An 18,349-nucleotide genomic window follows, 5' to 3' on the forward strand; every position below is an offset into this window, starting at 1 on the left:
AACCACAGAAATTAATAATTTTTTAACGAACTCCTTCCAACAAACTTTGCAAACTTATTAGTTACGACAGGCAATATCTAATCAAGAACAGAAGAATTTTAATAGGCTACTTTTAATCTGTATCCTCAAAAAGTATTGAAGTTCCATCACAAATCTCAGAACAATACAAGTGTTAGAATAAATGTATGCTCACTGTTGCCTGTTTAAGAAACATGTCCACCACATTCAATGTAGCCATATATGTTCCAAGAAAGCGCGATATTGTGTTCAGTTATTAAGGTAAAGTATGAAGGGTCAGACTCGGAGGATCAGGTGAAGTTTAGAGTGGGGATAAAACCATTAGTATTTAGTCTAAGCTATATAGGCTACTATTTATTTCATAATTCTGATGCTGCTCAAAAATGGTTTTCTTTTAACAAACCTCTACTGAATAAGAAGAAGTCTTATAGATAGTTGTTTGGCACTAAATCTATTTTTTGCTTTTAACCAGTAATTGGTCAATTCATTTCTTACCACTCGAGAAACAGTACGAATTTAAATATTTGGGTCACTGGCGTGATTCTCAACTTTCTTTTAAACCCCATATTGACTCAATGACAAAGTAAATAAATGACAGCCTGAGATTGTATAGTTCTATCAGCTTTTTCACCCTACAGGTTAGGAAAAAAAGGATTTCGCAGTTGATATTACCAATACAAGATTATGCAGAATACCTCAGAAACAAATGTTCATCCTCTTAATATAATTTACAATAGTTGATGATGTAGATTTGTTTTGAGGTGTCCTTACCTAAACCTAGAAGATTTTTTAATGCATTTTCTTTAACTTTTCATATTACTTAAAACAAAGTTTAATTCCATATAGGATGTCATATAGTCTAGGCACACTGTGGATCCTTTTTTCTTTGTTCCTAAAATTTATAAGGAAAAAAATTAAATCTACATCTGATTGGAACAACCTGTCCAGTTCACTTAGATATTTTACTTCCTTTTATGTCCTTAAGGCATCTGTTTTTACCTATCTTCAAACAACCTGCTCTTGTTTGTAATTATACTTGAGATATATAAATAAATAATGTAGGCTATCTCCAATATGTACGTGCATACATATAGCTTTGTTTGGGCAGTGTTGGGGAATAACTAGTTACATGTAATTTAGTCACCTAATTAAATTACAACATAAATGTAACTGTAATCTGCTACAGTTACTGGGTAAAATTTGTAATTAAAGTTACTTGTGAAAATGTTCATCAGAATCAGAATCAGAATCAGGTTTATTGCCAGGTACATTTTCACATACGAGGAATTTGCTTTGGTGTGAATTGGTGCTTACAGTACACATAACATAAACAGTAATATAAATATATAAAAAGTAAGGAGAACAGAAAAATTTACAAGTATACAAAAAATATAAAAAGATACAATAATACTATAATACAATGTTGACAAGTATGTGCAAAAGTTGGTAACATGAGCATAAAGCACAGTTGAGCCATGTTGTAAAGTATGGGGTCAGGAGAGTGTATGAGTGTGTGCGAGTTTGGGGAGAGGGGCATGAGAGTCACTGACAATGGGGACCCGGGCCTTGTTGAGGAAGCCCACTGCCATCGGAAAGAAACTGTTGTGGTGAGAGGTTTTGGTCCTGATGGACTGCAGCCTCCTGCTAGAGGGGAGAATCTGAAACAGTTTGTGTCCAGGGTGGGAGGGGTCAGCTGCAATCTTTCCTGCTGTAGAAGTGCACCATCATTGTCTTTGGCAGGGTGGACTTCTTCAGCTGCCGCAGGAAGTACATCCTCTGCTGGGCCTTCTTGATGATGGAGGTGATGTTCAGCTCCCACTTGAGGTCCTGGGAGATGATGGTGCCCAGGAAGCGGAAGGAGTCCACTGTGTTGACTGGGGAGTCACACAGGATGATGGGGGAGGGTGGGGCTGCGCTCTTTCTGAAGTCTGCGACCATCTCCACTGTCTTCAAAGCGTTGAGCTCCAGACTGTTCTGGCTGCACCAGGTCACCAGATGGTCGATCTCCCACCTGTAGGCGGACTCATCCCCACCAGAGATGTCCGCAAACTTCAGGAACTTGACAGACTGGTGACTGGAGGTGCAGCCGTTGGTGTACAGGGAGAAGAGCATGGGGGAAATAACGTAGCCCTGAGAAGCACCGGTGCTGATGGTCCCGGAGTCAGAGAGATGTTTTCCCAGCTTAACATGCTGCTTCCTGTCTGTCAGGAAGTCAGTGATCCACCTGCAGGTGGAGTCAGGCACATTCAGCTGAGAGAGCTTGTCCTGAAGCAGGGCCGGGATGATGGTGTTAAAAGCAGAGCTGAAGTCCACAAACAGGATCCTGGCATAGGTTCCTGGGGAGTCCAGGCGCTGGAGGATGTAATGAAGGGCCATGTTTACTGCATCATCTACAGACCTGTTGGCTCTGTAGGCAAACTGCAGGGGGTCCAGGAGTGGGTCTGTGATGGATTTCAGGTGGGACAACACAAGGCGCTCAAAGGACTTCATAACCACAGATGTCAGGGCGACGGGTCTGTAGTCGTTTAGTCCAGTGGTCCTTTGTTTTTTGGGGACATTGGGAGTTACATCTGAATATTTTCTGTAAAAAGCTAGGCTATATGTTGAATACTATACTTTTAGTTTCCTTGCATCTTTTTTTCATGTGCACAATGTCTTTTTTGCCATTTCCAGCTGTTTAGTAAAGCTTGATGCTATTCTGATGCTTTTGATTGGTTTTTATGTATAAATTTGCAGCTCCACCAGTCTGCCAAAAAAGTGCCTCTCAAGCTGTCTTTTGAAAATGGTTAACACTTGAAAACATTCATTAGAAATTTAGAAAAGTAATAAAAAAGATCTAATTAAATGTAATACGTTACATACATTAATAAAGCAATTGAAATAGTTACACAACTATTACATTTTAAATAGGGTAACTTATAATCGGTAACCTATTACATTTCCAAAGTAACTTTCCCAACACTATGTATGTGTATGTGTACATTTACTGTATTGTTTGAACTGTATTCTCTGTATATATGGATAAGTTGCTTGAGATGAACTCTCAAGCAACTTATCCTTTTAATAAATGTTAATAGGTCTGAAAACCTCTGACATATACATATATATACTGAAACAAAGGAGCCCACACCTGTTGATATTAAGGACATTTTCACTGTGAGTCCGCTGGGAGCTGGGACGCACAAAGAGTGACCTCTACTGTACAAATTGGCCAGATTGTAGGTCCACGCCGTTCCGACGTGTTCTCCGGTTTTACGACGGTGTGCTTACACAATGACAGTTTCCGTCACTTTGACTTGCAAACTGTAATCGCGTTGAACAAGCGTTTTCACCGTTTCCAGTTTCCGTTAAAACGACAATTTCATCATTTCAAACTATCGATCGATATCGATTACTTTAGCAGATACAGAAAGAGACACATTTTGGAAAAAGTACAAGTTGTACTTAAACTCTGAACTTCTAATTCGAGGCCCAGGAGAGAGCTCGAGCGGCGGCGGCTCCGAAAAGTTTGTTGTTGTCACGTGATGTGAGACGAATGTGGCGATAAAAGTTTGTTTAGATAGTAAAACTAGGTGGCGTACTACATTATCAGAATCCAGTTGAACACCGTTTTCACTACAATGCCTCAACCAAAACATCGAAAGATTGCTGTTATAGGTTACAGGTCTGTAGGTGAGTAAAGCACACGAGCTAATGTTATTGAGCTAGCTGGCTAACAGGCTAATGTCCTGGCTTTGTTTTCCCTTCCGACTGAACAGCAACGCTAGATTACCTTTGTCCATGTTTCTTTTTGTTCACATGCGTTTGCTGAGCAGTTGGTTACTAAACTACATTAAAAACAACAGCTTGCTTTAGGTCTGTAGCCGTCTGTTGTAGTTGTAACGTGTTCTGTGTAAACAGTTAGCCGGTGAGATCCTGGTACCGAGCCAAGTGGTGAGTGGCGAAACTTTAGGCTAGCGTGGCACACACACAAAGTATGTAACAGTTACTGTGCACAATTTAAGGAACTCAGCCTGGAACAATATTCTACCTCCTACCAAGTTCACACCAGTCATATTTATTTATAATAACATGTCTGTGTGGCCGGTTCTACATCAAATTATATGACAAATCAGGTTCTGAGGTCCAGTTTGGACTTTCAGCTACAGCGCTGAAGGATTTTGAAATAATATCTTATTGCGATTAATTTGACTGATATTGCAATTGCGAAATTGGAGGGAATGGTCGTTTTTACATAATTATTCCAATTTTCATTGAAAAACATATTAAAATTAGTCATGGTGTGATTTTTGCAATGATCTGCACCAAACAAAGATGTTTTCCTCAGTCTGTAGAATATGATGTGTAGGCCAGGACGTCTCTGCAGCAGGACAATATTTAATTTAAAATGTTTTTTTGACACACATATAACCTTTAACAAATAATGCACCACCTTGCTGTAGGCCATATTGCAATTTTGATACAGTTTTGATTAATTGTTCAGCCCTATATTAAAAACAGAAAACTTTAAGCTGTATTACCACTGCAAACGTTTTTGTCATATTTTATCACATAATTCTGATAGCAGCAATTATCAAAAATGGTGCCATCATAGCATTTAGATAATGTAACATCTTAATAGTTGTGAAGAAGACAATAACCCCACTGATACACATCGGATCACAATTTCTGATAACTGTGGCAGCAGAAACTGTAGTGTTGATCAGAAAGAAGGGAACCATCACTTCACCTGTCAATATGTGTCTGTTAATTGATCCTCTACCACCAGAGTCTGACAGGTCAAGTGTGTGGTCTAAACACCACAGAGGCACCATCTTTGGTTATAGCTATCAAAATAAAGTATTTTATTTTGTATTATAAAAACATTTACCATGGCAATGTAGCTGAAATTTCTGATCAGGTCATATAATTTAATGGCTCACAGAATTTGGTGTAACACTTGTAACTGTATAGGTTATTCTGTAAAGGGTTAAAACCATCACTAAGTCATAATGCTGACACAGGTTTTATGTGTGTCGCATGTATGTATTGTAATATAGGTTTTTGTTGTAAAGAAAGAGTAGAAAGAAAGAGATGTTTTAAAATGGCAGTAAAACAAACATGCCGTGTTTCTTTGCCCTGCTCAGGGAAGTCATCTCTTACAATACAGTTTGTGGAAGGACAGTTTGTCGACTCCTATGACCCCACCATCGAAAACAGTAGGTGTCTTTGTATTGTTTGTAAGATATTGCAGCAAAGAAAGTCACAATGGAATTGGCTTAATGTAAAGAAATGTTTTGTAAAACTAGTTCATCCCTCTCCCTAGCCTTTAACAAAATGGTCAGCATGAATGGTCAAGACTTCAATCTTCAGCTGGTTGATACAGCTGGACAAGTAAGTTGTTCATGTACCACTATATCTGACACGAGCACTAAACTCTATGTTTTAAATATTCTGATCTGTTAAAAACCAATTATTTAACTTTAGGCATTTCTGATATTATGATATACTCGGCTGTCAGACAAGTTGTGTGCCAGTTTTTTTTTTTGACGCTAAAGTCTTGTTTCTGATTCTTTTTAAAAATGTGTTTTGTGTTTGGTAGCAGTCATATCCTATGAGATTATAAAACCTCTCCTCTGTCTGTAGGATGAGTACTCAATTTTTCACCAATCCCACTCAATGGACATCCATGGGTATGTCCTTGTCTATTCAGTGACTTCCATGAAAAGGTGAGTGGATGGGTGTGTTTTCTTATGTTTGAATTATGAGGCATACACTGTCAAGTCTTCAGGCACGATATGAGGTAGACCAGGGGTTTTCAAAGTGTGATGCGGGCCTCCCTAGTGGGGCTCCAAACAGTTTCAGGGGAAGCTCTGTGAATGGAAGTGAAACAATATTACATTACTTATTGCATTAGTTATCAAAAGGAGATCACATACAATAGCCTACATGTGTGAGAGTTGAGAGATACAGTAGTTTTTGGGAACTGTTTTCCCCCCATCAGAGCCAGAAAGGCCTTAGGACAGACCTTTTTTAAAACTATTTGATGTAGTCAAAGGTTATGTCAAACAGCAATATTAGGCTATTTTGGTTCAAATGTTGAGTGTCTGTGAGATCAAATAATATAATTATGATCCCATAGGCATCCAGGAATTGAGCGAAACTTACCAAGTAAACTAAAGATGTGGGCGCCGTTTCCCAAGCTTTGTCTGAGGGGAGGCCCGCGGTCTCAGACTTTGAAAACTCCTGAGGTAGACAACACTATATGTGTCTTACAATTGATGTTAGCATTGTGTTTGAACATATACAGACTTCACCGTTCATAATCCATTATTCCTAAACCACAAAGATTTATAAGGGTTAAACCCACTGTTATATACAACCCAAGCCTAATATGAAGTCCTCAAATATCTTGTTTTGTCCACAACCCAAATAGTTCACTGTCACAGAGGACTAAAGAAACCAGAAAATATTCACATTTAAGTAGCTGGAATCTTGAAATTTGACTTTTTTTTTATTGTAAAAAAATTATTTAAACGATGATCAAAATAGTTAGTGATTAATTTAATAATTGATAAGTCGTTGCAGCTCTAATTAGGTTCTTTGGATTAATAAGTTATTACTAAGTAACATATCAGTTGATAAAGATCAGTATTTAAATGTACTTTGATGTCTGTCTCTGTTCAGTTTTGAAGTTGTGCAGGTCCTACATGACAAGCTTCTAGACATGGTTGGGAAGATTCAGTAAGTTTAGTTTGATCTTATAAAATTCAATGCTTCTAAAAATGTCTTTTGTGGTTTTTCCAAGTGACTTTTTTCAACTAGGATATTGTCTTTTTAGGGTACCAACTGTCCTTGTAGGGAACAAAAAAGATCTACACATGGAAAGGTAATCAAGATTATTATAATAATATAAACCGCAAATGTTTCTGTCAGATAAAAATAACACTGATAATGCTATTAGACTTTTTGGTCCTAAACTATGCAATAACACTCAATTTAATTCAACATGAAATACATTTTAAATGGCAAGCATTTGTTGTTTTGGAAGTAAAAGGGTAAGTCTGGGGATATTCTGTATTTTTCTTAGTGTCAACAAATTAAAATGGCAAAACCAACAATGAATTGATCCTATTAAATAAGTACTGTGTAGCCAAAGCCAGATATAGTGTATTCCTCTGTGAATTAGACCTCCATTGTTGTCCAAAAACTAAAAAAAAAATGTCACCGAGTTACGCTGTTGCACTAATTGACATGTTCTTCACTATGATGGTCATGAGCACAATGTCGTGCTGCCATTCATAGTCCCTGAAGCACCGTATATGCGGCTACAACTAGTCCCTGACAAATGCCTTGCCATTTAACATTTGCTAAAAGTTACAGTGCCCATCTGTTTTAGGAAATGATTGAGCTTTCAAGAAAAAAATAAATGTGTGTTTTTGTGGCCTGTTGTTTTTTTTTTGTTTTGTTTTGGGTTTTTTTTTTAAAGATGAACATCTTCAGTAGGAGCATATGGGTTTGGGGCCGAAGTCTTCTAATTTTTTGACAACGGAAAAATATAAAATTGCCTGCCTTATCCTTAAAGAAAAGTACCACATATTCTCTCTCTGTCAACCTTTCTGTCACCACCCACTCAAACATTTCTGTTTTCAGTGAAGTTTCCATTTCATTTTTCCAGGGTTATCAAGCCAGAGGAGGGAAAAAAACTTGCTGATTCCTGGGGTGCTGCATTCATGGAGTCCTCAGCCAAGGAGAATGAGGTATCGATATCTCCTCGGTGCAGTCCACACATTATGTCTGACACAGATTCACACAATGATGACCATATTCTTGCAATGCAGACTGCTGTGGAGGTTTTCAAGCGGATCATTTTGGAGATGGAGAAAGCTGATGGAAATGCACCCCCAGAGGAGAAGAAGTGCGCTGTGATGTAAAAAAGTGTATCCAGGACATCAATGAGGTCATTTGCTGAAGACAGGAGGCACAACTTCACCAGCTTGCCAACCGTGACCTCGCCACCACCAAGACACTGCAGTGGAACTTTTCTGCTCCACTGTGATAACAGATTGATTTACCTAGCAAAGCAACTGCTCAGACAGTTGATAAACTATCCCACTATTTGTAACCACAGGGAGAAGTTTCTAAGAGCAAGATTTGTTTTAGACAAAGGAACACCGTCAGTGAACACTTTCTTAAAATACTGAAATGCAATCTATGACTGGGCAAAATATTTACTTTGAGTTCAACTAAATGCTCAGAAAACAAAACATTGCCAAACATATTGGTCCCAATTTTTTTGATAAACGTATTATGGTAATAACTACTTGTAAATCAGATGTTTGAGACATCATTCGTTATTGTGTCGTAACTCTTGGAGTATGTACAGTGACTTGTTAATAACCTTTTTAAAGGACTGGTATTATTTCAGCAGGTCTTTCTTTGACAGTGATGGAGAGTCACAGTACACATTGCTTTAAATGTGGTGTTTAAATGTCAGTATTTCTCACAAATGGTGGATATCCTTGAACTCCCAGGGATGAGAAGAAGAAATTTCACTGGGGTTTCACAGCTCTACTTACAGTAATTTTTATTAACTCCTCTTCAGGTACCTTTTACCAATGAACTCTTGAACTGTTCACAATGGAGGGAATCTATTTGTATATGTAACAACTCATGTTTTAAGCTCTCTGGCTAAGCAGATGAGTCCTCTTCCATTGTTTCAACAGTTTAATTTCTTCTTATTGACTGTAATAAAGATGTTATGGACAGCCCTCAGAAATTTAGTATAGATATTCACCAGTTATGGCCTTTTTATTACAATATAAATAGAATCTTAGAAATTGATTAAATACTATGGTTATATCATGGGTGGTGCAGGTTTACTCTAACTTCAGTATCCTAAGTAGAGTACATGGTTATAAGTGCGTTATAATTATGAACATTGTTGAGTTTCAGTTTTTAATTTTTTTTTATTTTAACATTGAATAAGACTATTTAATTGGCTCAAGGCCACAGAGTTAGCTTAGTAATTTTTGAGCTCATTTGATTGTTCATGCAGGCTTGAAGCCCAGATGGCATGCAGTCCATTTAATTCATATTGTGTACTTGCATGATCACTGTCAAATGCTTGAGATCCTTAATGGCTTATCTTAGATCTTGTAACTTTACAAAGACATGACACAATGTGGACCCCCCCCCCACCACCACCACCACACACACACACAGACAAAATCCTCATGTCGTACCTATAGTGGGTAGTTTGGTAGTAAAATGGGTAGTTTTTATCAAGTGCTTTGCTGAGTATGTAGTTGAGTGATGGGTGATTGATGATGGTTAAAGATAAGCGGTGATGCTGTGTCTTGTGCCTTACAGTTCAAACTCCCTCATCTGCTTCCCTTCATGACTCAAGGTGCTCTTAAAGTTTTTTTTCTCTCCTTCTGTTGACTTGATACCATGGCGCAGGTGGTGTTGTGCACCTGAATACCAATACCCCCCCGCGGGTCAATGTTAATTCAGAAATCTTGCTGTAAACAGTTTTGTATATAAATAAATCTGTTACTCATTTGATGTGTCATTCTGATTTTGGCTGCATTATTTGGGTAGTTATAAGTAGCAAAAAGCATGGGCGCCTAATACAGTATATTACTGCACAGCAGTGCATAGGTTGATGTACTACAGTAACTGGTCATCTTTCAATACGGTAACTTCACTTGCACTTTAAATTACTGTATACACGGACCATATTATGAAGGCTCAGCACTTACGGTCTGCTTCAGAGCTGATAATGTGTTGCGGTAACATTACATGTATTACGATAACGGTTGCATAGCCATTATGCGGCTCATTAGGAGTTGGAGCGGAAGATCCTGCAGAACCGCTACAGGAAGGTGATACTGCGAATGGAATATGGAGTGTGTAAGTCATCGAGCTAACTTTAGCTTGTATAGACCATAGCTTTCTAACAAAACCCCTCCACATGGCTAAGCTGAATTAGTTTGAATTCACGGTAGCAGCTAACTAGCTAACTCTGGGCAGAGTAACGTTAGGAGACAAGCTCACTTGTTTGTTAATAACGGAAGTTAACGAACCGTCATGAGGGAATATTTGACGAATGCGACGATGGTTTCAGCCCCACTACCAGTGTCCCACCACTAATAATACTGTCTCAAAATGGTAACTAGTGTAACTAAAAGCAAGAGATGAAATGTAAAGTCACCTCGACTGGCTCCTTAAAGTCAACACACTGTGACGCTACTGCTAGCTTAATGCTAATGCTTCGCTAACGTTACTGTTAACTTGTGGTTTTCAGGAGTAGTTATTCAGTTTGTCCATAACCTTAACAGCTGTCAGTTTGCCAAACAGGCTTTGTTCAATTGTAGCAATAATAAGTCAGTGTCAAATTAATCATTTGCAACAGCAGATTACAACTATAACATTATTATTATTATTATTATTATTTTATTTTTTACAACGTTTACTCAAGTCAACACTTAAGGTGTTTAGCTAAGTTAAAGCTCTGTGGTGTTTAATGTTGACTAGCTGACTACAATATTACTGTATATAACAGTTAGTTACAGTTAACGTTAGCTACATCGTAATTGAAGTTATGATAAACGAAGCAGAGCGTGTTTTGTATGTAATATATGCCAGTCCTTGGTAATAATGCAGTGCATCTGACACCTTGAAGAACACACATTTGCTACCCACGACACAAATATAACATTAAATCTGCCTTCAGCATGCATGCATAGCTAACACATTCTTAACACGAAATATACCAGTTATCATTATAACAATATCATACATGAATTTAACCATATCAAGGATTATACCTAACCGCTAATCCTGAACAATTTAAACCATTATGCTTGTAGCATCCTTGGTGGGCCAGTCAGTGCTTCTGTCCATAACCCTGATGGCATGGGAATTATTTAGCCATGTCATGCAGATACTTGTAAAACAAACATTTACTTGTTTTGGTCAAGGTCACCTCCACAAATTGATTGATCTTTGTCTTTTTTTTTTTTTCAGATGCCAGTACCTATTGATGATCTTGAGGCCAAAAAGGACCCAGTCATAGATGGCCCAGTCATAGATGGTAAAAGACTAATCATGAAACCAAACTGAGAAACAGTGTCTTTTAAAAACCGCAAAACAGTGTCCTCAATAGTCTCGCTCTCTCTCATTCCTCCAGACCCAGAGCACAATGTATACACCAGGTTTATGAAGTCCCACCGGTGTTATGACCTTGTACCTACCAGCTCCAAATTGGTTGTTTTTGATACATCACTTCAGGTAAAATAAAAGCTTTAAATCAAAATAAGTTTATCTTTAATTAGCTAATTTACAATGAAACATTTGGTATGATTTTACAGGTCAAGAAGGCCTTTTTTGCTCTAGTTTCTAATGGGGTAAGAGCAGCGCCTCTGTGGGACAGCAAGAGGCAGTGCTTTGTTGGTAAGGGTAATTTAAAATTACTTGTTTTTTGTAAGTTTTTGTAAGACAAAATTAATTAAAGAACTGACTTGATGCTCCACGTGCATCTCCACAGGTATGCTAACCATCACAGACTTTATTAACATCCTTCATCGCTACTACAAATCTCCCCTGGTAAGATGGTGGACACCAAATGATTACAGTTCTTGAATTGTAAGATTAGATGTAACATATTTAATCTCACAACCGAACTGCAGGATTATTTTGTCATAGGTAGTGTTTTAACTAATATGTTGCTCAATGTGCCCTTGCTCTTTTGCCCTTTGTATCAAGAGCTTCCTTTTAAACCGTTTCTTCTCTATGTAATCGTTCAGGTTCAGATATATGAGTTGGAAGAACACAAAATTGAAACATGGAGAGGTGAGAATATTTAATGAATATGCTAAGTATTTAATGTAATTTACTCTGGTGATCTAGAAGTATCTTGAACTACATTGTTTGTTCTTGTTTATTATAACAGAGCTGTACCTTCAGGACTCTTTCAAACCCTTGGTTTGCATATCTCCCAATGCAAGGTGAGTTTATTTTTATTTTTATGATTGCTTGTCTTGTCAGTACTACTTCCAGGCATTGCATTGTGTTGTTGGTGTTAAATGTCACTTTGAATGAATATCCAGATGTTGAATGCTGGGACATACAACTTGGGGGCATCTTATGGTTTAGCCTGTGGCAGGACAAGTTGGCCTATTCCCAACAGATGTCACTGAGGAAGTACAAATATGTATTAACATTTCAGGAATGCCATCAGAAACGCTTTTCTGTGCTTTATTCTTTTGACCAGAGTCTCTGTAAGTAGAGCTAGACATCAAACCGCTGTGGATACAAGCTGGATGGATACAAGCAGCTTTACTACAATTTCGTGATTGATAGAAACATATTTATATGTTGTCAAAATAAATTTGCTGGGAGTTTTTTTTGTACCCACAAAATTTATTGCATTAGTGCTTCACTTAACTTGCAAATTGTTTAAATTTTTACTCAGCTTTCTTGTTTCATAATATGCTTTGTCCAAAATAACTTGATTAAACTGTCCTCTCTTAACTTCTCTGCGTCACAGTTTGTATGATGCCGTATCATCTCTGCTGAAGAACAAGATCCACAGATTGCCTGTAATTGACCCTCTGACTGGAAACACGCTCTATATTCTCACACACAAGAGGATCCTCAAGTTCCTGAAGCTTTTTGTAAGCCCCCTTTTTGACATCTCTCATCACTAAATTATCTGCAAATGTTTTTTCATGGTTTGAGTCTGACAGCAACACAGCGGATGTTGAGTACAGTGTAAAGACTTTTAGCTTAAGTTAAGGAAACAGTTTAGTCTGAAACTGTTTAACAAAGACATCCATTGCCCTACCGTGTTAATCACATGTGCACAATCTCTTGTCATTGTTTTCAGATCTCAGAGATGCCAAAACCCTCGTTCTTGAGACAAACCTTAGAGGAACTGAACATCGGGACATTCCAGAACATAGCAGTGGTCCGCACAGACACACCACTGTACACGGCGCTTGGTATTTTTGTTGAGCAGCGAGTGTCAGCGCTCCCTGTTGTGGATGACAAAGGTATGTTGGCTGGTTGAAATGACATCCTTGTTGATTCTGCATTGATCACCAGAGACCTCTTGAATTTAGTTTTTTTGTGTGCTGATTATGCCGCCTCTCTCTTGCAGGTCGAGTTGTGGACATATACTCAAAATTTGATGTTATTGTAAGTTGTTGTCTGTCAGTGTCTCCTCACTGGATTTTTTTGTGCTTATGAAGAAAGAGTAGGGTTACAACTAAAAAAAACTTTTAAGGTGCCCCCTATAACCAATCCAGTCCAAAAATGTTTAGTTTACAATCAGATGTGACAAAGAAAAGCCTCAAATTATCACATTTGAGAAGCTTTAATGAGCAAATGTTTGCTTGAAAAATGAGAAAAAGAAAAAAACATGAACCAAACTGAAAAGTTGAGATTTTATTTTCTGTTGATGGATAAATTGTCTGTTGTATCATTGCAGCTGAAATATTAGTATGGGTGGGCGATATGACAACATATATAACATGAGACGATAAACATTTTAATGTATCGTTTTGGGCAGTGTTGCAAATCATTGTGCAGGACTGCTTTCAGGCAATTTTTTTAACATACAGTAATTTTGTTCTAATGTGATAGATTAGCACAACTTGTTAGGTATTCAATTCAGTGAATTAGCCTAAGCAGATATTCTCATGTGATTTTTTTTATCTACATATCTCTTTAAGTCTTAATTTATATACATCTCTCTGAATTGTATTACCATATACCGTATATCAATTTTAGTATGTAGTGTGATAGAGGATGTATCCACATTACCTGCCTTACCTGAGTAGGGCTGGGTATCGAGTTAAATACTTTTTAGGCACCGACCGAATTGCCTCAATACTATCGAGTATCAAAACATGTCTTGTCTTTCGGTACCAAATTTCGATACCTAAAGGTCCTTGTTAACGTTAATGAGCCAATAAGCATGCAGCATGCTTGATGTGCTCAAATGTAAACGTGATTGTAAATGGCTGTGGTGATGTAAACACTAGTTCACGCCGATTACGCACAGAGACGTGGTTTTAAAAGTCAAAAGTGTGGCTACATTGCACCAGGCTTGATGCAACAGCGTGCAATGCAATATTTGCGACGTAAGATAATTGCTGCCAAGAGTGGCGACAAGACAATCCTGGTGAAGCCCGTGACTGTTCATGGAATAAACTTAAGAGCAGAAAGTTTGACTGCAACAAGACAGGACAGGTGTCGTGCCGAAAAGTGATCGTCTGCCGAAAAGTGATTGCCGTCTGCTGGAGCTGTATTGCCCAGTCTCTTCAATCACTTTCTGGCAAGTGAAATAGCCTACTGCATTTTATGGGTTGTATTGGCCATTTAAAGGTATTTGAAGAGGTAAAAAGTACTAGGTGAGCTATAATCTGTCAAATATTCTTCAAATTCTTCTGAATGAAATCAACTAATTTCAGGGCAGAAATAACCTTTCAGTCAAGAAAGAGTGGATTGGTTGGTAGGCCTACACAGCAAGTAAAATAATGCAGTCATAAGGATAATTGCAAAATTGTCTTCATTTTATATCTAAGTTGGCAGTAAGTCATGTTAATTAGGCTACAGCCCGTTTTCCAAATATAAACAAAAATATTACACATAGGCCTACCAAACATCAGTTTTCGGCAGACGATCACTTTTCGGCACGACAGACACCTGTGCAGTCATCGCCTCAGCGCTCTACTGCCACCGAGCTTGCTTCAACATGCCCTTCATACGAGCAGTGTTGGGCAGTAACGTTACTAGTTTAACTACATTTCTCACTAGCTTCTTGGTAGCGTCGCTGTTTTCCGAATCTAATCAAATCAAATCAAAGCTCCTTTATTGACCAAGTAGTGCCCACCCACGCTACATTTTCCCAAGCATTTCTGAAGGATCAGTAATAACGCAGCATAAGTAACGCCACCCCCACACACGGACCTGTATGTGCAGCCGGCGGAAGCGCTTCCGTGTGATGGTGACATCACGTGCCGATCCTTGGGCTGATGTCTGCGACTCCGCTGCCTTGGAATAAAGACACGCGCGATTGAGTTTACTTTCTATTGTGATAGTTGTTACCTCATCCTCTAGTGAGGAGGAAACTGATATTTAGTGGCAGAAACTTGTTTCCATGAGATGAGATGAGATGTAAGATTTCTCTCTCTCTTTCTCTCAGGCCGATTGCCATGAATGTTTAGGTTGTTTAGGTTGCAATGTTGCCAGAGCACAAATTCACATAAACAATAAAAAATATATAATTAATAAACAATGAAATTACATTATAAAAACTAAAAAAAAAGGAATAAAAACTTTTTTTTTTTTGCAAGCAAGAAAACATTTGTAATCTGAATGCCCGTGTTTATACAGAACCTTGCAGCAGAGAAGACGTACAACAACCTGGATGTGACAGTAACGAAAGCCTTGCAGCACCGCTCTCAGTACTTTGAAGGTGTGCTGACCTGCAACAGGCACGAGACCCTGGAGGCCATCATAAATAGACTGGTGGAGGCCGAGGTGAGAATCGGATGTCATTGTGTCTCCCAAGTAGCCATCTGTAGTGGCCGTTTTGGCCACAAGCAGCTTTTTGACAATTTTGCGTTTAAGAGAAACTCGCTGGTAACTTAATGAAATCAAAAAGTCAATGATGCTCTGTGTGTGTGTGTGTGTGTGTGGGTGGGTGTGTATAGTTACAGTATCATGGATTTCTGTACACATTCTTCTGGTAGAAATACTATTTTGCAGAGCTAAAAGTAACACTGATGGTCCTCCTGTGTGTCCCTCAGGTGCACAGGCTTGTGGTGGTGGACGAGCAGGATGTCGTGAAGGGAATCGTCTCCCTCTCAGATATACTTCAGGCACTAGTGCTTACTGATGGAGAAGAGGGTAAGCACAGATATTTTGAGCTTACACATATAGGAAGTACCGTATTCACACATCTTCTAAATATGTTCATGGGAAACTTTTAAGTGACGATTTGATTTTTCTGCCCACAGCTTGAAGAAGCACCTCAAAGCAGGAAAGGCTACAAAGTTTTAAGAGGATGTCAGAGCAAAGGGAGAAAGAGAACATTATGACTTATATTGAAGTATCATATATCTCTGGAACCAGCTTTCCTGTATTCACACACAAAGACGTCTCCCTCTCTGCATAAATATCAAGTTTTAGCAACCCAGCAGTATAAAGTTATATTAGGACAGGACATACAGAAGCTCCTGTAAATCGAGCCAAATTCCAAGCCAAAAGCGAGATGTTAAAGCACAAGAAAACTCTGAAGAGGAACCGTAGCCTCTCAGGATGACCAGACGTCATTCCCACCTCTGTGGTGCTAATCTACGTAGAGGACCATTAATTATGACTTTGATTACAAATGTATTCCCGATTATATAAATTAAGTAATCCGTTACCAGCTAAAGGAAAACTGATTTAGCTGTATTGCATTTTGTTGCCAGTATTTAATTTCTATAATAAGGCTGAAATCTAGATGCACATAAAACCAATGAAATACTGTGTGACTTTGTCAGATCAACATTCGGGTGTGTGTTGTTCTGGCACGTAATGAATGACATTTGACTGAGCCCTGTTCTTTGTACTTGTAAGTAGTATAATGTTATCAGACTTAAATTATCTTGTGATTCACCATTCAGCTAGTTTGATTATTGAAATGCAGGTGGAGGGTTAATTTGCAGTATTTATCTGTATGTATGTGCCATTCATACAGCACATACAGTATATACATACAAAAACTACAAGCTACCTTTGTGTGGGGAAAAAAAAAAAAAGATTTAGCATAGTTTATCACTCAAACACTAGACCTGGGCAGATATGTTTGAAAAATGATTTCCCAGGTGTAAAATTAACAAAGAGTTCAGCTTCAGGAACTGTTAAAAAAATTGATCTAGGTACATTTTAAACTAGTTTCAATTGACAGAAATTTGACAGTAACAGTTGAGTTATGTAAATTTGTCAACAATGAAATGAAGATGCGAGAGCTACCAGTGTGTGAAGAATCCAAGGGCTCAAGTTTTAATCTGTTGTGTAGCCAGACCGCAAAGTAGCAAACCTGGAAGAGCACTTTAGACTTCCATGACAACCTCATTGTTGAAGTCTACAACAGCACGGAGGAATCTGCTGTTTAGAGACGACCATTCATTGTGCTGTATTCTGTTTAAATGCACAAGCTCTGGATATTTATGGATTTTTTGTTTTGCTGTTTTGTCTGCGTTCTCCTGTATAACAAAATGTTTAATAGATTGTACATTAAACTTAGAGAAACTTTTCTCTGCCTGTTTTTTACCCACATTTTGGGTTTTTGGCATTGTTAGCGTCAAAAGGGATTTGGTTTTTGCTTCAATGCTGCAAAATCAAAAACAAATTCACAGTTCACGTAAAAAGTAATGGTCAAGTTAACAATTAATGATTTAAATCGTTTTGGTGTGTTATGTTGATGTCAGTTATAGTCAGTGAAGACATGTCAAAAGTCTGGCAGGTTTATCAACTGTTTTCCATTCATTGTGTTTAGGGAACTTTATCAAAATCACTAAAAGCCAGCATTTACATGTCACATTTCCTGTTTTGGTATTTATGAAATTGAATGTGTACAACTGTATGTAAATGCACAGTTTTTGTACTAATCTGCGTTAATATAATTTAAACGATGAGCAATAAAGGTTCTTTGAGTTTGTTTTGAAGTGCATTATTCTTAAATGCATACCTCTTGTACAACACATTGAACTTTTGTCTAAAGGTGTAACTGGGTAGTGATTTACACTGCAACATTAACTTTAGCAACTCATTAAACCTGCATTAACAGATTATTTTTGGCCATCTGGCCGTAGCAGAGACAAGCTGTAAACAACACTGACATGTAACAGATGTGTGTTAACACATCCAACATGTACAGAGCAACATTAGGATTCATTTGAAGTGTTGTTTGTGTCCATAAGATGAATGCAAGTCCAATATTCGCTCTCTTTTCAGCTATGTTTTTGGTCTCTGTCAACTCCAGAAACATCCCACTTGCAGATGCTGTATGCTCCACTGTATTCACCAGCTAGCTAGTAACTTTGTCTGCCGTTTGGTGCTGTATAGTTAGTGCAAAGTGAGTTTTTAGAGCATTTTCTCCTTAAACTGCTGTCGGTGGTGGCTAAAAACAACATTATGAAAGTGATGACAGTGAACAAATGAGCTTAAGGAGGATCAAACGCTCTGTCTAGCAGAGGGGAGCTGCAAAGTCTCATGATAATTATCTATGAGTTAATCACCACAAGTGGTGACTACAACTACATAAGTAGTTCACTTCATAAAATATGGAAGA

At 38.1% G+C, this 18,349-nt stretch overlaps 2 protein-coding genes across 3 annotated transcripts; both read left to right on the plus strand.

The window, feature by feature from the left end:
- The first annotated feature begins 3,252 nt into the window (after window positions 1–3,252).
- On the plus strand, window positions 3,253–9,571 carry rhebl1 (Ras homolog, mTORC1 binding like 1). Its single transcript, XM_046028866.1, has 8 exons — window positions 3,253–3,690; window positions 5,145–5,216; window positions 5,324–5,391; window positions 5,644–5,726; window positions 6,685–6,741; window positions 6,839–6,886; window positions 7,676–7,757; window positions 7,839–9,571. The coding sequence occupies exons 1-8, from the start codon at window positions 3,639–3,641 to the stop codon at window positions 7,929–7,931; spliced, it is 555 nt and encodes a 184-aa protein (XP_045884822.1). The 5' UTR covers window positions 3,253–3,638; the 3' UTR covers window positions 7,932–9,571.
- A 199-nt stretch (window positions 9,572–9,770) lies between these two features.
- LOC123956586 (5'-AMP-activated protein kinase subunit gamma-1-like) lies at window positions 9,771–17,716 on the plus strand. Of its 2 annotated transcripts, none has more exons than XM_046028868.1 (13): window positions 9,771–9,912; window positions 11,029–11,095; window positions 11,192–11,292; window positions 11,373–11,454; window positions 11,549–11,607; window positions 11,808–11,853; window positions 11,954–12,008; window positions 12,551–12,677; window positions 12,890–13,055; window positions 13,163–13,200; window positions 15,403–15,549; window positions 15,819–15,918; window positions 16,029–17,716. In XM_046028868.1, exons 1-13 carry the CDS (start codon window positions 9,904–9,906, stop codon window positions 16,031–16,033), a joined length of 1,002 nt encoding a protein of 333 aa, XP_045884824.1. In that variant the 5' UTR covers window positions 9,771–9,903; the 3' UTR covers window positions 16,034–17,716. The 2 variants fall into 2 exon arrangements, with proteins under 2 accessions (XP_045884824.1, XP_045884825.1); XM_046028869.1 differs by lacking the exon at window positions 9,771–9,912 and adding an exon at window positions 10,067–10,170.
- The last annotated feature ends 633 nt before the right edge of the window (window positions 17,717–18,349 follow it).

Source organism: Micropterus dolomieu, linkage group LG18 (assembly GCF_021292245.1).
Source record: "Micropterus dolomieu isolate WLL.071019.BEF.003 ecotype Adirondacks linkage group LG18, ASM2129224v1, whole genome shotgun sequence".
NCBI lineage: Eukaryota > Metazoa > Chordata > Actinopteri > Centrarchiformes > Centrarchidae > Micropterus > Micropterus dolomieu.